The sequence below is a fragment of the Pipistrellus kuhlii genome, unplaced genomic scaffold, assembly GCF_014108245.1.
Source record: "Pipistrellus kuhlii isolate mPipKuh1 unplaced genomic scaffold, mPipKuh1.p scaffold_m20_p_57, whole genome shotgun sequence".
Taxonomy (NCBI): Eukaryota; Metazoa; Chordata; class Mammalia; order Chiroptera; family Vespertilionidae; genus Pipistrellus; species Pipistrellus kuhlii.
Genome location: NW_023425559.1, coordinates 882714 through 910240, shown reverse-complemented (window position 1 = coordinate 910240; position 27527 = coordinate 882714). Strand labels below are relative to the sequence as shown.

Genomic DNA, 27527 nt, shown 5'->3' with positions numbered 1-27527 from the left:
CTATCTCCCTCTCCCTTTCTGAAATCAATAATAAATATATTTTTAAAAAAGAAAAGAAAAAAGATGTCTTGGATGTCCCATTCTCAGCAGATACCGCACGGAGCAGAAGAGCCTCTGGCTGAGGGCAGCCTCATTGTCACAATAACTAAGCAAGTGGGGCAGTTTGTTCTGCAGCAGTAGCTAGCGGACACAGCCAGGGCCTCTCAGCCAGTCCCTGGGTGTGAGTGAGGCAAGAAGTCTGAGCCAGGGGCACACAGGTGTCCAGGCAATCTCTCTCTCCCTCTCTCCCCCTCTCCCTCCTTCTCTCTCTCTCCCTCTCTTCCCCTCTCCCTCTCTCCCCCTCTCCCTCCTTCTCTCTCTCTCCCTCTCTTCCCCTCTCCCTCTCTCCCCCTCTCCCTCCTTCTCTCTCTCTCCCTCTCTTCCCCTCTCCCTCTCTCCCCCTCTCCCTCCTTCTCTCTCTCTCCCTCTCTTCCCCTATCCCTCTCTCCCCCTTTCCCTCCCCCTCTCTCTCCCCCTCTCCCTCTGAGGTCTCCCCAGCAGTAAGCAGGCATTGTCGAGTGGCAGCTCCCACACCCACGCCCTCGTGAGCCCCTCAGCTGGTGTGGCATCGCTTCTAACAGCATCACCATCACAGCCAGCCGGGCCAGCCCAGGGTCCATGGGAGGGATAAGCCCACCTTCTGATGGGAGAAACAGCGCGCCTGGAAAAGGGAAGGAGAGGGGCTGGCAGGCATCTCTGAGACGAAGGAACCAAGCCAAGGGAGGGAGCGGCTGGAGTTCTGGCAGAGCTGTGGGGAGGAGATGGATGGACAGAGTTATGGTCTGACCTGTGCTTTGACACCTGGGGGCCCTGCGACTTTGGGAGAGCCTGCCCCCAGAGCTAATTCCTGGAGACAGCAAGCAACTTCTGGGACTACACTGTCACGTGCAAACCGGCCAATCCAGAGCCCCCACCTCCTTTATCTCCCTCACTCCCCACGCCCGGATTCCTCTGCCTCCGTCCCCACGGGGCCAGGAACTGGACACCGGAGACCACCCCCAGGGACCGGAGCCCATGGAGATTACTCACAGCCTCCCCTGCCCCACCCATTCCCACAGGAAACCCACGGGCACCAAAACCGGTTTGGCTCAGTGGATAGAACGTCGGCCTGCGGACTGAAGGGTCCCAGGTTCAATTCCAGTCAAGGGCATGTATCTTGGTTGTGGGTACATCCCCAGTGGGGGTTGTGTAGGAGGCAGCTGGTTAATGTTTCTCTGTCACCCATGTTTCTAACTCTATCCCTCTCCATTCCTCTCTGTAGAAAATCAGTAAAATATATTTAAAAAGAAAAGAAAGAAAACCCACAGGCTTGGGGCCAGGCAACCCTGGCATCTCCCAGGGGGCTAACCCCTACTCTGGGGTAGGCACAAAACTCTTGAGAGCGAGCAGTTGTCTATCTGTCACCTCACGCAATTAGAATGAGTCCTGGGTACACTTTACTTGGGTACACTTTGATTTCAGAGAGGGAGAGGGAGAGGGAGAGGGAGAGATAGCAGTGAGGAGAGTCATGGATCGGCTGCCTCCTGCATGCTCCACAGTGGGGATGGAGCCCACAACCTGGCATGTGCCCTGATAGGGAACTGAATCGTGATCTCCTGGCTCATAGGTCCATTCTCAAGCCGGAGCCCTATCAGCCGGGCAAAGCTTTGAAGGTGACAGGGAAATGGTCTGGACATGGCCACAGGGCTCAGGAGGGCACCCACAGGCACAGGAGTAGACACCCAGGAAGCCTGGCACCAGGAGAGGAAGAGGAGAGTGACGCTGAGCCGAAACTGGTGTGGCTCAGTGGATAGAGCGTCAGCCTGCGGACTGAAAGGTCCCAGGTTCAATTCTGGTCAAGGGCATGCACCTGGGTTGCAGGCACATCCCTGGTGGGGGGTGTGCAGGAGCAGCTGATTGACATTTCTAATTGATGATTCTATCTCTCTCCCTTCCTCTCTGTAAGAAACCAATTAAATATTTATATTTTGAAAAAAGGGACGTTGAGCCAAAACCGGTTTGGCTCAGTGGATAGAGTATTGGCCTGCGGACTGAAAGGTCCCGGGTTCGATTCCGGTCAAGGGCATGTACCAGTAGGGGGTGTGCAAGAGGCAGCTGATCAGTGACTCTCATCGTTGTTTCTAACTCTCTATCCCTCTCTCTTCCTCTCTGTAAAAAATCAATAATATATATATATTTATTTTTAATTTTAATATATATATATATATTTTTTTTTTAAGGGACGTTGAGAGAAAGACGTCAGCACACCTCTCTTCTTCCTTCTTGACTTCAGTAGGGACTTGTGGCATTATGGGATGCCCACAATCCCCTCCTTCTCCTGGGCAGTCCGCCCTGGCTCAGGAGTCCCCTCATTTGCACAGTCAGCCCCTCCCTCTGTGGCGCATCAGGCTCCCGGGAGCCAGGTTGGGGTCCGGCGCCGCCTGCCTGACCCCGGCTCTCCCGGGCTCCCCGGCCCCGCCCTTCCTCCCGTGGCCCCGCAGACCCTGCGGGCAGGAAGTCCCGCTCCATTAGCTGAGGGCCAGGTTAGGTCTCTGTGGTTTCACCCCAAACTTCAACGTCATCAGCGCCCCGAGTTCCGTCCACACAAGGGCGCGTAACGGATCTCCAATCCTCCGTCTCCCCAAACTCATGCGAGCGCCCGGCGGGCATCTCAGACCTGCGGGCCGTGACTTTCTCCCACGCCCCGAACAGCGTGTACCGAGGCCAGCTTTCTCCGCTAGAGAACGCCACCCGTTCCCCCCGCTGACCCGACGCCTCCGACAGGCCCCGTGTTTAAGTAGCGGGGCGCCCCTGGCCGCGCTCCGAGCTCTGAGCTGAGCGGGCACGGCCGTCTCTCCCGGGCTCTCGGTCTCCCACTTCGCCCCGGCCCCCACCTCACTCTCCCCCCTGCCCCGGCCCCCACCTCACCCTCCCCCCGCCCGGCTCCCCACCTCACTCTCCCCCCCTTCATTCTGCCCCCCACCTCACTCTCCACCCACCCCGGCCCCCACCTCACTCTCCCCCCTGCCCCGGCCCCCACCTCACTCTCCACCCGCCCCGTCCCCCACCTCACTCTCCACCCACCCCGGCCCCCACCTCACTCTCCCCCCTGCCCCGGCCCCCACCTCACTCTCCCCCCCTTCATTCTGCCCCCCACCTCACTCTCCACCCGCCCCGTCCCCCACCTCACTCTCCCCCCCTTCATTCTGCCCCCCACCTCACTCTCCACCCGCCCCGGCCCCCACCTCACTCTCCACCCGCCTCGCCTTTCGGAGACCACACATCAGAGAACGCCCCTCCGCGCCCCGGAGCCACGCATATCCCGCCCCACCCTCAGCCCCGCGCCACCTCCACTCCAGCCCCGCACCCACCTGTCCACTCCACCCTGAGCCCCGGGACCGCCGCGAGCTCCCAGCGCCCGCACACCCGCCCGCAGCCCTCCGGACGTCCTTCCGCAGAGCTCCGGTCCATCGCCACCCCGACCCGGCCCCGTCTCCTCCCGCCCACCCCCACCCCGACCCGGCCCCGTCTCCTCCGGCCCATCCCCAGCCCCAGCCCGGCCGCGGCCCCGCCTCCTCGGGAGGTGAGCCGGCCACTCTCCCGGGGCAGCGGGAGTGCCCGGGCGCCGGACCCCGGGACCCGGCCGGACCTCCACCCTGCGGGCCGGAGGCGGGGCCGCGGGCTGACCGGCGCGCGTGGGGACCGAGGAGACCAGGGGACCGGCCAGGAAAACCCCAGCGGACGGGGGCGTGACCGCCTGGGGGCGGGCCCGGGGAGGGCGTGGCCTGGGCGGACCTGGAAGGTGGGGGCGTGGCTGAGTCGGGGACGGGCTCGCGAGCGTAAGGCGTGGTAGAGGGCGTGGCCCCATAATGGGGGCGGGGACATGGGCGTGATCACATCTGCATGAGGGGCGTGGTCTGGCTTTCAGCATGTCCCGATTGGAGGAAGGGCCGGTGGGGCGGGGTCCGGGGCGGGGTCCAGGGCGAGTCGCACCGGTGCGGCGCTCAGAGCAGAGCCGGCCAGCAGGCGGGCGGGGGCAGCAGCGAGCGGCCGTCCGGTCGGGCCCGCGGGCGGCATGGGGCGGGTGCAGCTCTTCGAGATCCGCCTGAGCCAAGGCCGCCTCGTCTACAGCCCCGGGGAGCCGCTGGCGGGGGCCGTGCACGTGTGCCTGGGGGCGCCTCTGCCCTTCCGAGGTGGGCGCGGGTCGCCTCGGGCGGGCCGGGCGGAGTGGGTTCAGGTGGCTGCGCCCGCTCCTGGGGCCGGGCCGGGGCTCCCGGAAGCGCCGCCGATGTCGCTGGGTCTGGGACATCCCCTTCTCCCCTAGCACAGTCCGAGGCCCGTGTGGGCGCCACTCCGGCGCCCCGGCTGCTGGGAGTGTTGGGTGGGAGGCCGGCGGCGTTCGGGGCAGAGCAGGGAGGCCCGGGTGGCCCAGGCTTCCGTTTCTGCCCTTCCTGTCCTCTCCGCCCGGTGAAGGCTTAGCGCCTGTCCGTCTTGGCAGAGCCCACTGTGACCTGGACACAGACAAGCTCCGCCCCTCGCTGCCGGGTCTGCGGGTCCGCTGTGTCCTGCACCTGCTGGGCCCCCACTTGGGGACTGGGCTCCTGGCACAGACAGTCCCACTGCCGAGTCTGCGGTTCCCAGATGGACCCACGGCCCACCTGGGCACCTGCTTACGTCCAGTCTAAACTTGTTCTTGTGCACAGGGGTGTCTTGCTCAACCCTGGGTGCCCCAGGCCCCTGGCCCCGCTGGCATCTGGGAGGTGAACCTGAACCCTCCTGGCCTGTCCCCCCTGCTGGGGCTTTGGACTGGGTATCAGATTGCCGCAACTGCCCTCCCTAGCACCCTCCCCAGGTGCCCGCCTCTCCTGTCCGAGGTGTCCCTCAGGGCCCGGGTGGGTCCTCGGGGCTCGACCCTCAGGGTGGGGTGGGGGATCCCTGACTCTGAACACAAGGTTGTGCGTCGTGTCCCTGCTGGCGTGCTCCTCCACCTCGGGGTGCTCCTCCACCTCAGGGTGCTCAGCCAAGACCACAGTCACCCGGCTTCCTCCTGGACCGTGGCCCTCCAGACTCCTGTGTGGTTGACAGCTCAGCACTTCTGGTCCCCACTGAGGACCGAGAGCCCCCTGGGCAGCCACTGCCCCGTCCCGGACAGGCCTCACCTGCCCCTCACCCCACAGTGGGCGGCCACGGGGTCTGAGAAGAGGCTGGTGTAAGTAGCCTGCTCACCTCTCGCTCAGGGTTCGGCCTGTGGAGTCTCCTCCCATGAGACTGTCACCTCCTATCTCGTCTCCCCAGTTGGAGTTTGGGGTTTGGGTGGGAGTGGGTGTGGCAGGGGCACAGCAGGGGCCACGCGGTCCTTCCTGGGGCACAAGCGAGAGGTGGGAAGTGCGATGGGGCCGGCTTTCTAGCGGACGAGAGAGTGCTGTGCTGGGTCCCGGAAGGAGGCACAGCCTCGCAGCTGGGGCAGCCGAGCCCCGCGCCAAGCTCATCACCTGGCTTGCCCACCTGTCAGCCTCCTGAGAGAGCAGGCTGTGGCGACCACAGTGGAGGGACGGCCCGAGCTGTGGGGGGCTGGTCTGGCCTGGACAGAGCCCCCTGGCCTTCGTGTGGCCGGTGGGCTGTGGGTGAGCAGATAGCTGCCACAGAAGGCCGAGGGAGCCCCGCTGGTGGTCCCACCCACGGGAGAGGGGAAGGTGGAGGGTGGGCGGGGGAGCAGGGGGTTTGGTCAGGTGACCCTGGGAGCAGAGGGCGTGTGGGCGCTGAGCTGTGCTGGGCTTTCTCCCGGCCGGCCTGGGTGGGGGGAAAGGACAGATCGGCTCTTTTCCGTCTTTTATTGAAAAGATACTTGTTGAACCCTTGCTGCCAGCCACTGATCAGTGGGGAGACCTCCATCCTGGGAGGACATGGGGAAGGACAGCAGCCAGCCCCCCCCCCCCCCTGAGCTCCTGTCACGGCCGGCATCACCCTCCCCACTTCCAGTGGCCCGCCTCACGGCAGCCTGGGCGGTGGGCGCTCTCTTCCTCGTGGGACGGATTTGGAACCAGGACAGAGAGAAGGGCTGACGTAGGGAAAGAAAATAAGATTTTCTTTAAAAAATTTTTTAAAAATATATTTTTATTCATTTCAGCGAGGAAGGAAGAGGGAGAGAGAGATAGAAACATCAGTGATGAGAATCAGGGATCGGCTGCCTCCTGCAAATCCCCCACTGGGGATGAGCCCACAACCTGGGCCTGTGCCCTTGGTCGGAATTGAACCTGGGACCTTTCAGTTCACAGGCTGACGCTCTATCCACTGAGCCAAACCGGCTGGGCTAATGTATTTTTACTAGTGAAATTGGTGCACTCAGGGGTGGTGTCCCTCAGCCAGGTCTGCACCCTCTTGCAGTCCAGGAGCCCTGGGATGGGGGGAGGTAAAGCCTTCAGTGGAACATGCTTAGTACAGCCGCCAAGGCAGGAGTCTCACCAGCCTTGAGCTTGGCTTCTGACTGAAGAGCGCTCTCCTTGCGGGAGTGCACTGACCACCAGGGGGCAGCTCTTGTATTGAGTGTCTGCCCCCCTGGTGGTCAGTGCATGTCATAGCAACTGGTTGTTCTGTTTGGTCGATTTGCAAAGTAGCCTTTTATTATATAGGGTTGATTTCAGAGAGGAGGGGAGAGATAGAAACATCAGTGTTGATAGAACCATTGATCGGCTGCCTCCTGCACGTTCCTCACTGGGGATCGAGACGGCAAAAGGGCCTGTGCCCTTGAGCAGGAATTGAACCCTGACTTCCAGGTTCATGGGTTGATGCTCAACCACTGAGCCATCCCAGTGGGGCCACGAGATGACTTTCCTTGGAGAACTGGAGCAGCCCCAAACATCCAAACAGGGTACCCGCCAGCCCAGTGCTGGGAAACGGAGTGGTCTGACCCGGATGGCGCAGCCCGGGGCGCAGCCTGCTTAGTGCTGTGAGCGCACCTGCCCGTCGGTGTGGCGGTTTCCTCAGAGACAGCGATTGGACGCGGCTCACTCAGTCGGGGGCCCCCACGGGGCCTCTGTGGGTGCAGAGGGCTCTTTGCTGGGCATTGGGACAGCCACCGTGCTTGGGCCCTCGGGGTAACCAGTGTTCACTTTGATACCGGTTCTTTTTCCGGGTCAGGTGCTCCCACTGCTCTTTACATGAACGCTGGGGGGCAGGCCAAGCTGGGGTGGGGGAGTCTCAGCCACCCACCGGGCCCGTGGGCTGGTCCCCGATGGCCGGCCTTACGAGGGTCGGGGTGGTGCTCGGGGCTCCTGGGCGGATGGATGGCGTGAGGTTCTGAGAGCTGCTGGGGCCCTGGTCCCTGTCCACCCTGCCTGGCGCTTCTCCAGGCCCCTGGCGCCTACGTTTGGTTACTCCCAGCGCATGACTGTTCCCCCTCAGCACAACACAGGATCGAATAGTTGCCAATCAGAAGGTTACAAATGAGTGGAACCTGTGCCTCATCTGCTACTATGTAAACCCAGAGTAACAGCGCGTCCCTGAGCTGAGTGGAGTTAGCTCCCGGTGGCGGTAGGAATTTGGGCACAGGTGGGCAGATCATTCTTCAGCTCCGTGCGCCGTCGACTGGGGTCACCTGGCAGTGCCCGGCGTCCACTGGGGTCACCTGGCAGTGCCTGGCGGGCACCGGGCCTGTCCGGGAACCACTGCATCCCTCTGGCACACTCTGTGGGCCCCAGCATCCCCAGGGCAGCGGGATCAAGTGGGGCTGTGCCCGTCCACGGGAGGGTTAAAGCTGGGCACTTTCGCCGGCCCTCCACCCTGCCCGCCCTGCCTGCTCCCGCCCGCCTGGCTGCCCCTGGGCCATGAGGGGCGGTCAGAGCCCTGCTGCCAGGATTTCAGGGTGAGGACACTTCCAGGCCTGGACCCAGGGGGCTCGGCTGACGGAGGAGCGAGGGTTAGAGAGAGGCTGAGGCCCCCGAGGGGAGATGGGATGGACGGCACAGAGGCCAAAGGCAGTGCCGACGGGGGCGGAGGAGAGCCAGGGCCTGTAGGAAGCATGTGTGGAGGGTGGCACGGGAAGTCTGTCAGCAGGTGGGCCAGCCCGGGGCTCCGTGGCCATGGCTGGCCAGGCTGTTCTCTGGCCCGGGCCTGGGCCCCCTGGCGCTTCCTCCGTGGTGGCTCCGTCAGTCAGGTGTCAGGTCTGCGTCACCTTCCCCTCACCTGACACTGAGTCAGGGAAGGAGTGGGACTGGGCGGAGATCCGCGGTCTCTGGCCTTGACTCAGGCCTGCATGAGAGGAGGGTGGGGCCGCAGGGCCACCTGCCGCTCAGCTCCTGCCCCTCCACCTGCGGTGCCCCGCCTCCCGGGCTGGTGGTCGGTCCCTCTGGGGCTCGGAGCAGAGCTGTTGGACTGAGGCGTCCCAGCTCCTGACCACAGAACAGAGGCTGCCGAGGGTCCCTGGCCCGGACACTAAGCTGGGGAGCAGGGGAGAGGACGGGCCTCTCTGGATGCAAAAATCAGCCTGCTGGGCAGCGCTGGCCCAGGAAGTCCAGGCTGACCCCTCCCGCCATTGTGCGCCTTTTCTGCTCAGGCGGGTCTGACCACATTCCTGCAGGGGAGGTACAGGTGCCTCCCAGTCTAACTGACTTGCCCGGGAGGTGAAGGCCCGTCATGGTCAGCAGCCCCGTGGGCCTCTGTTCCTCATTCCCCAAGCACCCGCTCTGGGAGCCGGGTTTTCACCGGTCTGGCGGGCCCCGGCGTGCCCTCTGGGCGCCTCCCTGTGAGCACGGGGCTGGGGGATGGGCAGGAGCTGTCTTCTAAAAGGCAGCAAACCCTTGCTGGCCTTCTCAGGCCCCAGTGTGTGTGTGGGGGCTGCCAGCCCTGAGGGAATGCCTGAGCTGGGGCAGGGAGGGCTGGGCTGGCAGCGTCTGGGGCTCACACCTGTCCCCCCTCTTTCAGCGATTCGGGTGAGTTGCACGGGCTCCTGCAGGGTCTCCGCCAAGGCCAACGACACCGCCTGCGTGGCCGAGGAGGGCTACGTCAACAGCACCCTGTCGCTGGCGGACAAAGGTGCGTCCGCCCGGCAGCCTGTCTGTCCTCCCCCTTCCCATCTGCCTCCGGGAACCCCCGCCCGGCCCCCTGTCGTTTAAGCCCGTGGTGGGCAAACCTCGGCTCGCGAGCCACATGCAGCTCTTTGGCCCCTTGAGTGTGGCTCTTCCACAAAATACCACGGCCTGGGCGAGTCTGTGTTGAAGAAGTGGTGTTAGGAGAAGTTTCAGTTTAGAAAATGTGGCTCTCCAAAGAAATGTCAGTTGTTGTCCTGTTGACATTTGGCTCTGTGGACTGGTGAGTCTGCCGACCACTGGTTTAAGCCAAGCTCTCGTTTGCCCAGGCCTTGCCCCTGGGCGCTGGGCACTGGCTGGATGTCCCAGCAGCCACTTGGCTGTGGCGCCTGCTCCTCTCCTGGGCCCTGTGGTGTCCCCTCAGGCTCCGGAGGTGCCCTGGCCCCCCCACACCTCCCTGCTGTCTCCGCAGGGAGCCTGCCTACAGGAGAGCACAGCTTCCCCTTCCAGTTTCTGCTTCCTGGTGAGCGAGCGCCCAGCCCCTGGGCCGGGCCTGGCGGTGACGGCTGGCGGGGGAGGGGGTGTGGGGGGCCGGCTGGCGGGGGCGGGGGGGTGGGGGGCCGGCTGGCGGGGGGGGGGGGGTGGGGGGGCCGGCTGGCGGGGGAGGGGGTGTGGGGGGCCGGCTGGCGGGGGAGGGGGTGTGGGGGGGCCGGCTGGCGGGGGAGGGGGTGTGGGGGGCCGGCTGGCGGGGGAGGGGGTGTGGGGGGCCGGCTGGCGGGGGAGGGGGTGTGGGGGGCCGGCTGGCGGGGGAGGGGGTGTGGGGGGGCCGGCTGGCGGGGAGGGGGTGTGGGGGGCCGGCTGGCGGGGGAGGGGAGGTGGGGGGCCGGCTGGGTGCCAGTCCGCGCTCTCTTTGCAGTCACGGCGCCCACGTCTTTTGAGGGCCCCTTTGGGAAGATCGCGTACCAGGTGCGGGCCACCATCGACACGCCGCGCTTCTCCAAGGACCACCAGTGCAGCTGCGCGTTCTACGTGCTGAGCCCCCTGAACCTGAACAGCATCCCGGACATCGAGGTGAGGGGGGCAGGTGGCCACGCCCTGTCCCCGGCGGAGGGAGACCTCCCCGTCCTGACCTGACCGTGCTGTGCCCAGGGTCCGGGGCCGGCGGGCCGAGCGGGCTGGGCCAGGGCCCACCAACTGCCTCCCCCCTCCCCCTCCCCCCAGCAACCCAACGTGGCCTCCACCACCAAGAAGTTCTCCTACAAGCTGGTGCGGACCGGCAGCGTGGTGCTCACGGCCAGCACCGACCTCCGCGGCTACCTGGCGGGGCAGGTGCTGCGGCTGCAGGCTGACATCGACAACCAGTCGGGCAAGGACACCGGCCCGGTGGCGGCCAGCCTGCTGCAGGTCAGGTCCCCGCGGGAGGGGGGAGGGGCCGGCTGCTTTCCGCCGGGGCTCACGGGCTGGCCCTTCCCTAGAAAGTGTCCTATAAGGCCAAGCGCTGGATCTACGACGTGCGGGCCATCGCCGACGTGGAGGGCGCCGGCGTCAAGGCCTGGCGGCGGACCCAGTGGCAAGAGCAGATCCTGGTGCCCCCCCTGCCCCAGTCGGCCCTGCCGGGCTGCAGCCTCATTCACATCGACTACTACCTGCAGGTGCTGGGGTTGGGGGGCGGCGGGGGCCGGGAGAGGGGAGGGGGGAGGGAGCCTGGTGGTCCGGACCCTCACCACCCGCCCCTCCGCCCTCGCAGGTCTCCCTGAAGGCGCCCGAAGCCTCTGTGGTGCTCCCGGTCTTCATTGGCAACATCGCTGTGAACCCGGCCCCAACAAGTCCCCAGCCGGGCCCTGGGCCGCCTCCTGGGGCTCAGTGCTCGGTGGTGCCCTCTGCCCCGCCCCAGGAGGAGGCAGAGGCCGGGGCCACGGGCCCACCCCCCGTGGCCGACCCTGTCTCCCTCTTTGCCAAGAGCCACATGCAGCTGTGGCCACCTTCCGTCTTTGGTGCGGTGCCCGGCGCCCCTGAACCCTGCCCTCCGGGCAGCGGCCCTGCCTCCCACCCGCTGCCCCCGGCCCTGTGCGTCTCCGCGGGTGCCACTGTGCCCTACTTCGCAGACGGGTCTGGTGGGCCGGTGCCCTCCACCAGCACCTGGATCCTCCCCCCGGAGTACAGCCTGTGGGCTCCCCCCTGTGGTGAGTGAGGGCCAGGGGCCGGGGTACGGAGGTGCCACGGGCCCCACACTGACTTCCCTCTCTCCGCAGAGGCCCCGCCGTCCTATGAGCAGAGCTGCGGCAGTGCGGGCGCCGGCCCGACCCCCGGGAGCTGACCCCGGGGAGCTGACCCCTCGCCGCCTTCTCCCGGCTGGCCAACCTTTGCCATGGGACCGGCGCCCAGGGCTTCGTGCCTTTGCTCCCGGCCTGACCGGCTGTCTCAGGACTCGATGCGCCTGGCTGGCCCCCCGCAGGTGGCCTCTCCCAGGCCACGGGCCAGGCCGGGCCGGCAGGGCTGGACCCCACCTGTAAATAAAGCATTCCATTTGTAGTGCGGGGCGCGGCCTCTCGGGCGCCCTCCTGCGGCGGGACATGCGCCGGCCCAGCCTGGGGGCCCTCCACGGCCACCCTCCTCCCTCCCAGGCGAGGCCCGCCCACACCAAGCCCCGCCCCCAGGGCAACAGCCTTTCTGGACCCGCCCCTTCCGGGCACCTGCCCCTCTGGCCCCGCCCTTCCTGGACGCGCCCCTCCTCCTGGACGCGCCCCTCCTCCTGGGTCCGCCCTCCCGGGCGCGTTCCCCGGACCCCGGAGCCCGGTTTCTGGGCTGGAGCCCAGGCTTCGGTTCGGAGCCCGCTGTTCCGGCCTGTGCGCGCACCCCTGGGCCGCCCGGCCGGCACCCACCCTTCCAGGAGCGCAGTTAGAGCTGCGCCGCAGGCAGTTCCGGCGTGGTGGAGGGGAGGGTTGGCCCTGAGCCTTGGCCTCCAGGGTCACGTTGCTGCTGGCACCACTGCCACGTCCCACAGTCCGCTTCCTGCCTCCCGTCCCAGTAGGAGCACCCGGGCCTGCTCCTGACCTGGGACTCAGGAACGCACTAGCAGACAGCGTCAGGGTTTTGCGGAAAGATGTTCATCAAAGGGGCATCCTGAGGACTTTGCAAGCCCTACCTGGCCAGCAGCCCTGGAACAAAGTTTGGGAAAACGGGAGGTGGGGTTAAGACTTTGGGTTCAAAGTCTGGCTCTGCCATTGGGTGGAGGGTGACCTTGGCCGAGGGTCGTTTCCTTAACTTATGACAAACGCATGGGCCTATGAAGGGACAGGTGGGGCCCCCATTCCCCCAGCGGGACCAGATTATTTCTTGAACATCTAACAGTCCAGAAGGGAAGGGCTTGGGCCTCGTGATGTAGCTGGCATTCTCTGGTCCAGGCTCCCACCCCTGGACCCAGGGCAGCTGTTACGGTTTTTACCCTCACACAGCTTTCTGGGCCTACTTTTGGGGGACAGGCTGGTAGATGATCCATTTCGCCACATCCCACTGGCCACCCTTTGTGGTTGGAAATGTGTTCTTTCTCGGGAAGCCATGCGCCAGGCCACATTGTATTATGTGTAGGATGAAAAGAGGATGAAAACTGGAGAAAAGCACAAAGTTGACCCCCAACAGGATAACCTAACACCGTGGTCGGGAAACTACGACTCGAGAGCCACATGCGGCTCTTTGGCCCCTTGAGTGTGGCTCTTCCACAAAATACCACAGCCTGGGTGACTCTTTGTTGAAGAAGTGGTGTTAGAAGAAGTTTCAGTTTAAAAAATGTGGCTCTCCAGAGAAATTTCAGACCTTGTACTATTGATATTTGGCTCTGTGGACTGATGAGTTTGCTGACCCATCTGCTAGAAGCTGCAGCCTCAGTCGAAAGTAAAGTCCACACGGGTTCAAATCGCATCTCTGCCCCTAGTCAGTTGCGTGGCCTTGAACACAACTCCTGGCTTTGGTTTGCACATTCACAGAATGTGGATAAGAACAACGATCTGTCTCTGAGGACGGGCCTGATGGTTAGCGTTAACCTGTCACATGCAGAGGGCAGCCTCTGGCATGTTGTTACCAGTGATCCCGAGGATAGGGGCAGGCTGCCCTCATGGCCCAAAACATTTCACTTGTTTTGGTATTTGCCTGGCAAAGGGTTTTTCATATCATTCATTGAACTAATGTTCATGTAAAAATATACTTATTGATTTCAGAGAGGGAGAGATAGAAACATCAATGAGAGAGAATCATGGGTCAGCTGCCTCCTGCACCCCCCACACTGGGGATCAAGCCCGAGACCCAGGCAATATGTCCTGACTGGGAATCAACCTGTGACCTCCAGGTTCATAGGTCGACACTCAACCACTGATGTTCACTTTGAATCCTACATGCCAAGTGTAGTTCTAAACACCAGGACACATGACAAAAACCTTTGGCCTTTTGGACTTACATTATAGTGAGAAAAAATAGACAATATCGTTATGAAGCAAGGAAGTCCTGGGGTGCAGTATCATTTTTTTTTTTAGTGGCGAGGTGGTATTGAAGGATGGTAGAGAAGTGAGCTACTCAGGTCCCTGACCTGAAAGGGTTTCTGGGAAGGGACAGGAGGGCCCAAGGCAGGAGTGGGGATGGAGAGGACAGCCCCGGAGGCAGATGTGGCTGAAGGCGGGCCAGGCTAGGGGCATGAACCATGGTGGGTAATTTCTGAGCCTCCTTTCTGGGGCTCCAGAGCGGGCTTGGGGGTCCCCAGCCTGTCACGAGCTGCCAGGCTGCCAGAAAGAAACCGCTGGAAGGTTTCCTTGGGGGGTAGAAGCATCCATTTCCTCCTCTGCACCTGTGTGCACCGTCAACGATGGACTAAAGGCATCTCCCTGCGTCTTTCTCCCGGGAGACCGAGCCTTCATGGGGTCGAGGGGCCGGTTCACCTTCAACTCGGCCTCTTCAGTTCTTGTTTTGAAGACTGGCCAGAGAACCTCTACTGCAGTCCACGCTTCTCTCCTCCACTCCCAGGGGTGGGAGGAACTGGTCTGGACTGGGGAACGGGAGGCCTAAGCCAGTGCTTCCACAGAAGTCCCTGCGCACAACTGAGCATGGGGTTTGGGGTGATCAGGGACGCTGCGCGGCGGGGGCACCCCCATGTCAGGCATCTCCCTTAACCAGAACACCCCCAAACGTGGGTAACCCTCCCCAAGGGGTCGTGGAACACCTTCCCCAACAAGGCACCCTCCTTCTCAGTCCGACGTGCCACCGGCTGGGGCACCCCGGAGCGGGGCACCGCCCCTCATCGCGGCCCCTTCGCTAACGCAGCCCCTCTGCCCTCGGACAGCGTTCCCCTTGGGGCGTCCACCGAGTTGGAGCCATTTTCCCCAGGGGACCAGTCCCCTTCCCCGCCTCGGCGGCCTCCGCAGCCCCGACACCTTCCCCAGCTGGGGCTCCCCCTAACCCGCACAGCCCCGACGGGCACCCCTTCCCAACCTGGCGCACCCCCGCCCAGGGCCCCGCCCAGGGCCGCAGGGCAGGGCCCGCCCCAGAGAAGGCCCGCGGAGGTTAGAGGTCAGAGGTCCTTCTCCCCCCCCCACCCCACCTGTCCCGCCCGCCCGCCGGAAGCCTAATGGGGGGAGCTGGTGTTTGGGGAAAGGCCGCCCTCCGCCGGCCTTCCCACCGGGCCCCGCCCCCGGCGGCCCGCGCGCCCCGCTTCCGGCGACGCAGGCCCCGCCGCGGACGCCGCCGTCCGGCCGCAGTGCGCAGGCGCGGGCACGGGCGCAGGCGCAGACTCGCTGTCCGCCCGCCCCGCCCTGGGCCGCGAGGCGCGGGCGGGGCGATGGCGCGCGGGAGGGGCGGGGCCACGCTGCGGGCCCGGGCCATGGCCGCCGCCGATGCCGAGGTGAGGAGCGGGGCCGACGGGCCGGCGGCGGGCGCGGGCGCGGGCGCGGGCGCGGGCGGGCGGCGCGGGGCGGCGGGATCGGGGGGCGCCGAGCGGGGACGCCGCGCGGGCGGGCGGGGGCGCCGCGCCGGAGACGGGCCCGCGCCTCCTCGCCGCCGCCGCGCCTCAGGCCGAGGCCGGGCCGAGGCCCCGGGCGTGCGGGCCGCGCGGCGCCGGGCGCGCTTTGTGCGGGCGCGGGCGGAGGCGGAGGCGGCGCGGCGGGGCGGGCGCGGCGCGGAGCGGGGAGGCCCGGCCGCCGCCCGCGCCCCCGCCCCCGCCCGGCCGCCGGCCCGGCGGAGCCGCGGAGCCGCGAAGACAAAAAGGAAAGTGGGGCGCGCCGGCCAACTTCGCGGGCGGCCGGGCGAGCCGGGCGTCCCGGCGCCCCGCCCGCCCCGCTGACCTTCCGCTCCGCTCCGATAGGGCGGCCGGTCTTTCAGGAAAAGTTGGCGGCCGCGCGCCTCCGCACCGAGCCGCCCGCCCGCGGCTGTCAGCCCGGGGCGCGCGCCTCGGGCGGCTCCGGACGGAGAAACTTCCCTCCTTTTGTCAATGTCCCGGCCTCCCCGTGGCCGGGGCCGCGGTGGCGGCGCGGGGGTCCCACTCCCGGCGGACCCCCTTCCCGCGGAGCGAAAGGCGCCGACCCGCCAGTGCGGGGGGGAGTGGCGCGTGCGGGCTCCGAGGGCGGGTTCGCACAGTGAGGACCCGCCGGCGTCCTGGCCGCCAGTCCCTCCAGGCACCCCTGATGGGCGGGACGCGGCCTGGGGCCGGGCCAGCTGGGAACCCAGGGAGTGGACACCGCGTTACTCCGGGAGCGTGCCCGAGCCCTGCCACGTCCGGTGAGACCGCTCACTGAGCCCGCTGTGTCCCCGTCGGCCGTTTTCCTGATCAACAGGTGAGGGGAGCCAGACTGGAAGACCAGGATGTGCCGGTCCTAGGACTAGCACTTGTCCAGTGCCTGGCACATAGTAGGCTTTTCACGAACACCGGACGCCTCTGACTCCACAGCAGCCCGGGCTGGACGGCTTGCTGAGCAGCGGAGAGTGAGAGGAGAGTGAGCTGTGGGCACTGAACGCCCCCCCCCCTCCCCCCGTCAGTGCTGCCCCAGTGCCCGCTCTGCGAGGGCGCCCTCGTGGAAGCCTGGCGGTGTTCGCAGGGGGTGGGTGCTGTCTGCCATGGACACCCAAGGACGCAGGCCCGGCGAGGCCCAGGGTTCCGGAGCCTGTGGCAGAGGAGATGGGTGCAGGCAGCTCCGTCAGAGCCCCTGCTCCCTAAAAGTGTTCAGGCCCCCCTGGTTTCCAGTCTAAAAAGAACTGAGGCCCTGGACAGTGTCCCACCTCCACTCTGCGGATGAGTAAGCGGGCTCGGGGGGTTTCCTGTGCGAGGACCTCCCAGCCCTGCGCTCAGGGTGACACCCTTGCCTTCAGGCAGCGTTTCCCAAACCTATGACCCTGCGAACGGCGCCTTCGGCCGGAGGCCGCCCCAGGCGGGGCCGGTGGCTCTCTGGCCGGGGGCTGCCCTGTTTCTGGAACCTGATGTTTTGTTTCTTAGAGAAACATGCAGGTCGTTTAAAAACTCGATGTGTCTAAGGCGCCTCCTGTCCGCTTCGGAAAGGCGGCGCTCGGCGGTCTGGCCTGTGCTCCGTGTGCACACCACCCACTAGTTGCCCGGTATCGATTTATTTCTACTTCTCCGTCGCCACTTCAGGGTTATCTTCTGGCGTCCACTCATGGTAGAGGTGATTGCCTTCTCTCAACTCTCTTCCCTCAGTGACTCACAACATTGGTGAAATCCCTTCAAGAATCTTCATCCGTCTGTTCCGGTCATTGTGCCATGCTGAACGGGAGGCTAAACTACAGTTTAAAAAATACACATATTTTTATTGATTTCAGAGAGGAAGGGGGTGGTGAGAGAGAGAGAGAGAAACATCAATGATGAAAGAGAATTATTGATTGGCTGCCTCCTGCATGCTTCCACACGGGATTGAGCCCACAACCCAGGCATGTGCCCTTGACTGGAATCGAACCTGGGATCCTTCCGTCGGAAGGCCAACGCCTTATCCACTGAGCCACACCACCCAGGACAAAACAGTTCTCATTTTACGTTTTGTTCAGCTCAGCTCACCAGTATTCCCCACCGCTGTTGGGCCACACTGCCCGGTCAGGGTGCTGTGCTCCTGGGAGTTCTCTCACTGGAGAGGCGGTCCTTCACCGAGGCCAGGCTCCCCTCGCCACCTGTTCCGAGTGCGAGCCCAGGGCCGTGCTGGGATTGACCGTCTGACAGGACAGTGGGCTGAGCATGGCATTCCGGGTGGGAAGTAGTTTGAAGTTAACACTCCAGCGTCTTCCAGTTCTCATTCTCACTGTCAAAAGGACAGTGTGATTGACTCTTACTCCTTGGCGAGCGTGCTTCCCCTCCTCACTGGATGTCAGGGTCACTGCGTCCTCCATGCCCCAGTCCCGTGACTCGCTCCGGGGAGCCTTTCCCACGTGCAGGGTGTGTTAAACCGGGGAATGTGGAGATGGGTGCCCTGCAGTCATAGGAAGTTTCTGTAGGAGGCAGTGGAGGCGGGTCATATCTATTTCCTCTCTGACCTCTTCTCTTCCTTTACTTGAGTGTTAGGCTTGTCATGCATTCATCTTCTTGTTCTACCTTTTTGGGCGTCTTTGATTACTTTCCAGTTCTTTCACTGAATTTTTAACTTCTGCTTCCATGTTCTTTACTGTTCTCTGTTCTTGTACAAATACCTCCTGTTCTTGTTTTATGTGTATAATATTCTTTATTTCAATTTAAGTTAAATTTTTTCAATTACAGGTAAAATAAAAATTATTAAAAAGCTCTGATCGTGTGGCTCAGTTGGGGACATAATCAGATGCACCACAAACGTTGTGGGCTTGATCCCTCCTGTAGGGAGCGCGCAGGAGCAGTCGATGGATGTTCCACTCCTACATCAATGTTTCTTTCTCCCTCCCCCACTCCCTCTCTCTAAAAGTCAATGGAGAGGTTATTAAAAGTGTTTGTTTCTCGCAGTTTCTGTTTCCCTGCATGCTCTGTGATGTATCGTTCGGGCTCTTGCTTTCTTGCTGGAGACCTCCAGTGTCCGGTGGCCCCCTGGCTGCGTTTCGCCTTCAGAGAAAAGGGATGGGATGGAAGGCTGTGTGGGGTCTTGTGTGCTTGTTGGAGGGTGATGCTACTAGCGCTTTCGCTGGCTCTCCCCGATGCTCCTGTCTGCGGTTGGCTTCTGTGGAGAGGGCGCTTCCCCTCTTGTTGGTGTAAGCGGATGTCCGGAAGGTTAAAGAACAGGAGGAGGCCTGCCAGGGCTCAGGGCACCTTTACCCAGTGTTCCTGCTTCAGCGGAGGAGCTTGCTCCTGGCTCCTTTGTGCCCACCTTCCCTGTGGTCCGTTTCCGGTGGAGCTTACTGAGCTGGCCTCCGGCGTCCCAAGCTACGGAAGAGGAGGGCTTGACTGCGTGTGCAGGCGGGAGAGTCCCGCGTTCCTCACGTGGGTGTTCACATCCACACCCCTTTGTAGCTGCAGGCATCACCCCCACTTCTGAGCCTTGTGTGGGGTCCCTACCCCGAGTCTTCTGTTCATGCTCGTGTGGGGTTTCTTGCATCTCCTAGGCGGAGCGTGCTTCTCTTTCCTCTGTAGTTGGCGTTTGATAAGAGAAGGGGTGGGAGTCTGCTCTGCCATCCAGGAGTCGGAGCTGGGCTGTGAGTCAGGCGGTTTCAGCCGCAGAAGCACAGCACCTGGGGCAGGCAGGCCGGGCCCCTGACTGGGGCCCCCTGTGTCTGTCCTGGGGTCGTGCAGGCCAGCCCCCGCAGCGGGAGCACCTCAGCGCTGGGCCTGCCCTCGGGGCGTCGTGGGCAGCTTGGTTGTTGGAGACCCACCTGTGGTCAGTGCCAGCGTGGGGGCTGGAGCCCGGTTTCCTGCTTCTGCTTCCTGTTATGTCACAAAACAGGTTTGTGCATCTGACCATGATTTATTGAGCTTGTCTTTGAAAGCAATGCAGCTCCAAGAACCATCTTTTTGGCTCTTTCCAGCAGGAGCTTTCTGTTCTTGTCGTGTGTCATTTCCTCTGTCTCCGGGAGCGTGGGCTCACGGTGAGCATGGACTCACCGTGAGCTTGGACTCGGTGCTGGAGGAAGGCCTTGGCAGGGGGCCGCAAGGCCAGGCGAGGTCTCGGCAGGGGGATACAGAACACATCAGTCCAGAATGAGACGCCCTCCTGTTCACCCTCGCTTCTATTTGGTTTCTGGCTTTCCCATGTGTTAAAGTAACTCTTCAGAGGTTTGGGCTTTGGAAACAGAACGTTGCCGTGGTCCTTTTAGCTTGGAAGGTGGCGTTTCCTCCGAGACGGTGTCTTCCCGGGTGAGAGGTCTTTCCCAGTAACATCACTGGCAGTGGCTTTTATTGTGAAAAGGTTTGGAATGCTTTCTGCATTTTTCTCTTAAAGGCTCGTAGGTTCTGATGGGAGAATGTGAAAGGCTCTTTCTAAGGGCTGTGAGCACTGAGAGAGCACTTCTGTTTATGAAGGGCTGTTCGAGGGGTTGTGTAAGAGGGTACACATGCTCCTGAGGTGGGTCCCCGATTTTACAAAACTTCATCGTGTGACCGAGCACATGTTACCGAGCAGGAAATGAGTGGCATCTGGGAAGAGTCAACAGGAAAGGCCTGAGCTGGCCCTGTTGGCTGCCCTGGACACGAGCTGGGAGGACGTGCCAGTCCAGGTCGTGAAGGCGATGAGGCAGGAATTGGGTGGTGAGGTATAGTGTGTACATTTTTATTTTTTATTATTTTTTAATTTTTTTAGTATGCATATTTTATTTTATTACTTTTAAAAATATACTTTATTGTTTTTTTATGGAGAGGAAAGGAGAGGGTGAGAGAAACATTGATGAGAGAGAAACATCAATCAGCTGCCTCCTGCACACTCCCTACTGGGGATGTGCCCGAAACCAAGGTACATGCCCTTGACTAGAATCGAACCTGGGACCCCTGAGTCCGCAGGCCCATGCTCTCTCAACTGATCCAAACTGGTTAGGGCTGAGTTTGATTTTTTGAGTAGGTAATGTTTGGGCTACCCTATTAGGAACTTTTATAAAGGGTATAAAAGGGTATTACAGAGTGAACCATCGCCCTCCTTGGTCCCCCAGCCACTCACTCCTCTTGGCAGCCACCAGAGCTCTGATGGAGGAGCACATGCGCAGTGCGTTGGTAGCGTTTGGAGGATGTGCGTGGACTGCTCAGATCTGTCAGAGAGATGTGGGGAGGAGGAGGGCCGGTGCCTGGCCTTGCTGCCAGAGTCCCCTGCTCGTGGCTGGCTCCCCTCCCTCAGCTCCTCTGAAGCAGTTCTCAGACATCCTGCACCTGTGACTATTCCAGCTAATACTCATATTCCAGTCAGCACATATCGTGTCTTTGTCCTGAGCTTTATTTCATTTTAAATTAGGAACAAAGTATGGTCTATTCATTGCCCTGGATAGATATCTCTTAAAAAACTTACTGTATTGAATTCCATGTATTTATCTTTTCTTGCAATTAAGTCTTGAAGATAATGGTTCAGCCGGGACTGGTTTGGCTCAGTGGATAGAGCATCGGCCTGTGGACTGAAAGGTCCCGGGTTCGATTCCGGTCAAGGGCATGTACCTTGGTTGCGGGCACACATCCCCACTGGGGAGTGTGCAAGAGGCAGCTGGTCGGTGTTTCTCTCTCATCGACGTTTCTAACTCTCTGTCCCTCTCAATTCCTCTCTGTGTAAAATCAATAAAATATATTTAAAAAAAAAGATATTTCTTAAAAAAAAAAAAAAAAAAAAAAAAAAAAGAAGATAATGGTTCATTTGTCCCAAACTTTCCCAGACCCTTGGTGCTGCTGACTGCATCCTCCCGGTGTGTTTAACACGCTCCTCTCCTCTGCATTTCCCATCACTGCAGCTGGAGATGGAGCGTCTGCTTCCTGCGGAGGTAGCTGCCAGCCTCCTGTGGCCACGGGGCAGCTGAGCTGTGTGGTTGGTGTGAGCTGAGAGGGGTAAGGGCCACATACACACCAGATTTTGAAGACTTCTTTGGAAAAGGGAAGGTCAGGTGTCACGTTAATACTGTAAAATACCGTTTGCCTGCCCTTTTGGGTATATTGGGGTAGATGAAATATTATTAAAAGTAATTTGTGTTTCTGAAGTGTGGTTACTAGGAAATTTAAAATTACATACATGGCTCAGGTTGTGGCTTACATTATGTTTTGGTTGGACAGCCTTGGGCTTGAGGCTCCATCAGATGTAAGTTTGTCTTTAAAAAATTGTTTTAGCAAGAATACATAGTAACTGGTACAGTGTTGAGCTTTTTAATCAGGCATAATGAGAGGGTTTTGTGATGTTAATCATTTATGTTATTGCTCAGAGCCATTAACTCATCCGGGTTTGTGAAATGGCAGTCTTCCTCCATTTATTAGCTGGAATACTTCCACAAAGGAAAAACTGCTTTGTCACCATCCTATAGAATAAAAGCCTAATATGCAAATCGACCAAATGGCAGAATGACCAGGTGGAATGACCAGTCACTATGATGTGCACTGACCACCAGGGGGCAGATGCTCAACGCAGGAGCTGCCCCAGCCTGCAGGCCCCAGGCCAGCCAAGGCCACCACCACCCCTCCAGTCACCCAACAGAGGGAGGCGACCTATTGCCTTGCTGGTGACTGGCAGCATTGACAGGGGGTTGAGGGTGTGTGGGGCTGTTGAGCAGGCGGCGCCAGGCTGGCCAAGGCGGGCGGTGGGGTGGGGGGGGGAATATAGGGGAAAGAGCCTTGATTGCCCACCAGTTGCCCCACAGATCGTCCCTGATCGCTGGCCAGGCCTAGGGACTCCCCCTGTGCAGAATTTCGTGCACCAGTAAAGCAGGATTCCTGTGGGGAAGGAGATACGGATTCTGGATCCTGCAAGCACCTGGCACCCAGGGCCTCCTCACGGTGCTGGCCTGAGGGGCCTGGAGGGCCTGAGCTGTGTGGGGGGAAAAGGCCTGCTAAGCTGGTTAAGGTGATTCCATCCTGGAGGTCAGGTCGTCTCCTCCCCATGGAGGCCAAGGCTGGTGTTAGGCTGAGGCCTGTTGCTTCCTCAGCCTCACTGTTGGCCTGTTGGCCCGTGAGCACTGGCTGGAACAAGCACCACCACGTGGTGGGGGACGGCTGGTGCCCACACAGAAACTGAGACAGGTCTGTCATGTCCCCTTGCAGGTTCAGTAACAGCAGGCATTAACCAAAGTGTGCAGGTTGCGTTTGGGGGAAATTTTTTTACTATCTGACACAATACTATAGGAGATTACACATGTTATGTGTATATTTTCATACATGTCTCCAGTCAAGCAGGGACATACCAGAACCACGGCAGTTCCCTGGGCCCTTCTGGTTTGTCCTGTACTTCCCCAGGGTAACTGCCGCCTCGGCTCCTGATGCCGCCGTCGGTTCTGCCGGTTGTGACCTGGTAAAGGCTCCAGCGTGCACTGACTGGTCTGCCTTCTTCGTCAGCATCGCATTGGGGGGTCGCCTGTGGCCCTGCGAGTGTTCCTTCTCCCTGCTGGACACCCGCTGGAGCGGCACTTCCTCCCCTGTCTGGCCGTGGGCTGGGAGCTGGGTCCCTTTGGGGTGATCAGGCAGCGTGAGGTGAGCACCCTGTTGTGTCTTCGGAAGACAGGTGCCCGTTTCTGTTGGCGTGCTCTCGGAGCGGGCGCTGAGTCACAGGATTTGCGTATGTATTGGGTGGTCTGTGCCACGTCACCGTGTGAGACACATCACTGCTCCACATCTTTGCTGACATGTGGTGTCATTTGTCCTTTGTTTTAGCCCTCCGTCCTAGTAGGGGTGTTGTGCGTTTAATTTGCATTTCCTCAGTGACTGATGGAGTTCAGTGCCACTCTGCTTTTTGGGGGCCGTTACAGGCACGCAAGGGATCAGTGGCCAGCAGAGCGGTGCTTCCTGCAGGGAATGGGGTTGTCACACACATGCCATTCACACATTGCAAAAGGACCCAGAAGTCTGACCAGTGTGGTTCAGTGGTTGAGTGTCGACCTATGAATCAAGAGATCATGGTTTGCATCCCAGTCAAGGGCACATGTCCAGGTTGCAGGCTCGATTCCCAGCAGGGAATGTACAGGAGGCAGCTGATCCATGGTTCTCTGTCATCATTGATGTTTCTCTCTCTCTCCGTCTCCCTCCCTCCCTAGAAAAATATAAAACAAAAGAACTAAAAAAGTGATGAGAGAGAATAATGGATCGGCCGCCTCCACCTCCTGCACCCCTCACTTTAGGTATTGAGCCCACAATCCGGGTGGTGCCCTGACCAGGAATCGAACTGTGACCTCCTGGTTCATAGGTCAATGCTCAACCGCTGAGCCACACCGGCCAGGCATGACACCACTTTTTTTTTCTATCTATCTATCTATCTATCTATCTACTTATTTATTTATTTATTTATTTTTACAGAGAGGAAGGGAGAGGGATAGAGAGTTAGAAACATTGATGAGAGAGAAACACAGATCAGCTACCTCCTGCTCACCCTCCACTGGGATGTGTCTGCAACCAAGGTACATGCCCCCGACTGGAATCGAACCTGGGACCCCCCAGTTCTCAGGCTGATGCTCTATCCACTGAGCCAAACTGGTTTTGGCATGACACCAATTTCTAACCCAGGCTTCTCCCGATATTTGGAGAAGACTTCAGAAGCTCTCTTTAGGGCCCCATACCTCTACCTCAAAAATAAGAATAAAGGAGTAAAAGCTGGGCGGGGTTGGGTGTTTAGCAGAGGTTTTTGTGGGTAGATGCACAGCAGCTGAGAGCAGTCATGCTGTGCTCTGCCCCCGTGCCGTGTCCAGCGCCGTCAGGGTGGTGGGTTCAGCTGTCTCCCAGACTCCAGTCTGACACGGTGGCCTGGTCACAGGCCCAGCAGGGATCCATTTATTCGTGTGGCTGGGACCAGGGAGTGTCAGTCATGATGGCAGCTGTTGGTGTTTTTCCATCGGCAAATGGGGTTCATTAGTCTGTGTATTAGAGTCGGATGCTCTCCCAAGTGACTTTTATGGAGTTTTCCCCTTAACGCTTACAACAGCCCTACCAACCAGGGAGGGCGACTGTCCCAATGTCTTCCTTTCACAGAAGGGAGCAGGAGGGCACTGTCTTGCCAGGCCGGCTGAGGTTGGACCGCAGTGCGCACAGCCCACAGAGAGAGCTTTAAAGTCCAAGAAGCAACTCAACCCAAGCTTGCTGCTTGCAGACAGTCTCGGCTGCAAACCGGGGACGCTGCGGAGTGTGCTCTGCCAGGCCGTCTGGCGGGGGCTGCGCCCCTCGGCCGCGAGTCCTCTGGTGCCCGCACCGCTCACCGGGCAGCCCGTAGCCCCCGCTGCGGCTTCGGTCTCACTTCCAGCTCCGTTGTGGCTCCGCCTGCCGTGAACGGTGTGAGCGTCCTGCGAAGCCATGCCTATTGCCTTGTGGTGGAGACGCTGCTAGCCCGGGGCGGGGGGCTTGCCCTCCTACTGCGTGTTCCGGTCTCTGAACCTTGCTTTATTTATTTATTTATTTAAATATATTTTATTGATTTTGTACAGAGAGGAAGGGAGAGAGATAGTTAGAAACATCGATGAGAGAGAGTCTTCGATCAGCTGCCTCTTGCACACCCCCTACTGGGGATCTGCCCGCAACCAAGGTACATGCCCTAGACCGGAATCGAACCCGGGACCCTTCAGTCCCCAAGCCGACGCTCTATCCATTGAGCCAAACCGGTCCCGGCATCCTTGCTTTAAAGACGGGGTGTGAATGGCAGAAGCAGGTGGACGTTTATCGCCGTGGATGACGCTGCTGTGACTGGTCGGGCATGAGCTTCGTGTGGACCTTGGCTTAGTCCTCGGGCGTGCACCTGGCATTGGGGTTGCGAGGCCATGACTGCCCGCGCAGAATGGTGTCCCCCCCCCCCCCCCCGTGACTGCATGGCATTGCCACCCGCAGGCTGCGAGCCAGCTCCCCGCCCCCGCAGCTCTCAGTGCGGAGTGTGAAGTGGGCCTCATTGTGTGTGTGATGATCTGGGAAGTGAGCATCTTCTTATGAGCTTATTAGCCATTCGGAGACTTCCTTTGTAGGAATTCAAGTCCCTCCTTCAGTTCAGTTCAGTTGTCTCTTTGTTGACGATCATAAGAGATCTTTCTGTGCAGGCACACCTCGTTTTGTTCCGCTCTGCTTTATGGCACCCAGAGGTGTCATGTTTCTTTTACAAACTGAAGGCAGGACACTCCACCAGCAAAAAGGTTTTGCCTCCTTTATTGTGGTACTTGCTTCATCTAGGGCAGGTTGCAGCTCTGCTGACTAATGAGTTTGCTGACCACTGACCTAGAATCTCGATTCCAATAATTACAGGCTGTTGTTCCTTGTGATTAAGCATCTATCCTAGTGGTGGGCAAACTCATTAGTCAACAGAGTGGCAAACCGCGTCTTTCGATCTGCAGTTTGCTGACCACTGATCTAGGGCATTTACTTGGTTGGCATACAGTACTCCTTTATAATCCTTATTGTTAACGAAAAATACAACATTGAAACCTATAAAGAATTTTTGTGAGTTTATTTGAGCCAAACTGTCAAGATATGTCGGGAAGCACATAACCATTATTTTTTTCCTTTTTTATTTCTTTTGCTTGCTTTGAGTTTAGTTGCCCTTCTTCTGGTTTCTTAAGATCGAAGCTTAGGATCCTGGTTTAAGTTCTTTTCTGATATGGAAGCACTGTAACCATTATAGCTTGTCTCATTTTCGGTTCTTATAAGACTGTTTCTAGTATCACATGAGCTCACTCATCTGGGGAAAGAGATAAACAACATAGACTGATGAACAAGAACAGCATCGATCAGACTGTCGGACCTCAGAGGGAAGGTAGGGGAGGGTGGGGATAAGGGGGAGAGATCAACCAAAGAACTTGTGTGCATGCATATGAGCCTAACCAGTAGTCACGGAGAAAGGGGGAGGCATGCGTGGGGAGGGGTTTGGGATGGGAATGGGGGGGATGAGGACAAATAATCAATAAATAATTAAAAAAATAAATGTGTCAGTGTGTTAATGGCTCAGACCTGCTCTGCCCTGGAGCTTTGCTGAGTGCCGAGCAGAATGCGGTGGGCTGTGCAGTGGTCGGGGCTGCTCCCGTGGCAGGGTCTTGTCTCTGGTGTTGAGTCCTCCTTTATAGTTTTTCTGTTAGTTTCTGGCAGTGGGTGTTGGGATATCCAGTTATTATTGATGATTATTGATGAACTGTCTTTTCACTTTTGGCAGTTTTGCTTCATGCATTGGAGGCTCTCGTGAGTTCGGTGTGTTCCGAGGTGGTAGCTGCCAGTTTGGCTCCTTCGCTGTGAAACGCCCTGCTTGTCTCTGGCAGGGTTTCTGTTGGCAGGCCCATTCTGTCTGGTCGCAGTCTGGCCACCTCAGTCTCTCACGGTTTCTCTTTGCATTGTGAGTCTTTTACTTTACAATCTCAGTGCTTTTCAATCTATGGTGAGTCTCTAGCAGACACTTAATCAGACCATATATATATATATTTTAATATATTTTATTGATTTTGTACAGAGAGGAAGGGAGAGAGATACAGAGTTACAAACATCGATGAGAGAGTCATCGATCAGCTGCCTCTTGCACACCCCCTACTGGGGATATGCCCGCAACCAAGATACATGCCCTTGACCGGAATCGAACCCGGGAACCTTCAGTCCCCAAGCCGACGCTCTATCCATTGAGCCAAACCGGTTTCGGCAATCAGACCATATTTTTAAAAAATATGTTTTTATTGATGTCAGAGAGGAAGGGAAAGGGAGAGAAAGATAGAAACATCAGTGATGAGAGAGAACCATTGATTGGTTGCTTCCTGCACGTCTCACAGGGGGATCGAGCCCGCAACCCGAGCCTGCGCCCTGATTGGGAGTCCAACTGTGACCTCCTGGTTCATAGGTCGGTGTTCACGACTGAGCCACACTGCTGGTCTGCTTTTATGTAATCCCTTCGTGTATGTATTGCTTGGTATTTAGAGCTACAGCATGGGCTTGATTGAGTCTGGCATAGCTGTGAAAGGGGGTGGGGTGGGCGCTGTGTGTGCACGGGGCGTCCTGAGACCCACGCCCTCTGGGCTGGCGCCGGGAGCCTGGCAAGCGGGACGTGTAGCGTGGGCGCTGGGCTCTGAGGTGAGTTTCTTAGGACAGGCTGGCGAGTGCTCTGTGCCCTTAGGTGTGGCCTCAGACTCATCCTAGGTGGTCTGTCTGTGCTTTTTAAACAAGCAGAACCTCGGAGACACTAGGGGAGTGGTTTGTGTGTGGATGGCTCTGTAGGACTTTCCACCATTTCTAGGGCATTGACAGTTGTACAAATGGCTTCCTTCTGAGAAATGAAAACTATTTTAGAATGTTTGTCAATCTGAGGGTTTCAGATGCACCGTAGGCCCCTACTGGGCATGCTCCCTGCCTGGAGCTGCCTCTGTTTAAGGAACCAGTTGCCACTGTGGAGAAAGGGCCACTGAGCGTGCCTGAGCCGTGTGCCCGCCCTCGGCTGCTGGTTGGTC

The 27527-nt window shown here is 59.9% G+C and overlaps 2 protein-coding genes across 10 annotated transcripts in view; both read left to right on the top strand.

The window, feature by feature from the left end:
• The first annotated feature begins 4019 nt into the window (after positions 1–4019).
• ARRDC1 (arrestin domain containing 1) lies at positions 4020–11685 on the top strand. Its single transcript, XM_036416917.2, has 8 exons — positions 4020–4211; positions 8938–9048; positions 9514–9564; positions 9958–10112; positions 10263–10445; positions 10517–10693; positions 10789–11224; positions 11294–11685. Exons 1-8 carry the CDS (start codon positions 4094–4096, stop codon positions 11356–11358), a joined length of 1296 nt encoding a protein of 431 aa, XP_036272810.1. The 5' UTR covers positions 4020–4093; the 3' UTR covers positions 11359–11685.
• Positions 11686–14843: 3158 nt separating this feature from the next.
• Positions 14844–27527, top strand: part of EHMT1 (euchromatic histone lysine methyltransferase 1) — a 63393-nt gene continuing 50709 nt past the window's right edge. For 6 of the 9 annotated variants that reach the window (XR_004984173.2, XM_036416798.2, XM_036416794.2 and 3 more), the window contains exon 1: positions 14845–14925. Coding sequence is in view for 8 of the 9 variants with exons in the window: in XM_036416798.2 (XP_036272691.1) it covers positions 14863–14925 (63 nt within the window). In the remaining variant the exon portion in view is untranslated. Of the gene's footprint in view, positions 14926–27527 lie in introns of all 9 variants that reach the window. The other 3 variants (XM_036416795.2, XM_036416801.2, XM_036416800.2) reach the window with 1 other exon arrangement.

What these genes read in the sequence shown, in the direction of transcription:
- ARRDC1 (XM_036416917.2), top strand. Translation starts at nt 4,094, where the DNA reads ATGGGGCGGGTGCAGCTCTTCGAGATCCGCCTGAGCCAAGGCCGCCTC. An exon ending in TGGCGGCCAGCCTGCTGCAG is followed by an intron (nt 10,446 to 10,516) that starts GTCAGGTCCCCG and finishes GCCCTTCCCTAG; the next exon opens with AAAGTGTCCTATAAGGCCAA. An exon ending in ACATCGACTACTACCTGCAG is followed by an intron (nt 10,694 to 10,788) that starts GTGCTGGGGTTG and finishes CCGCCCTCGCAG; the next exon opens with GTCTCCCTGAAGGCGCCCGA.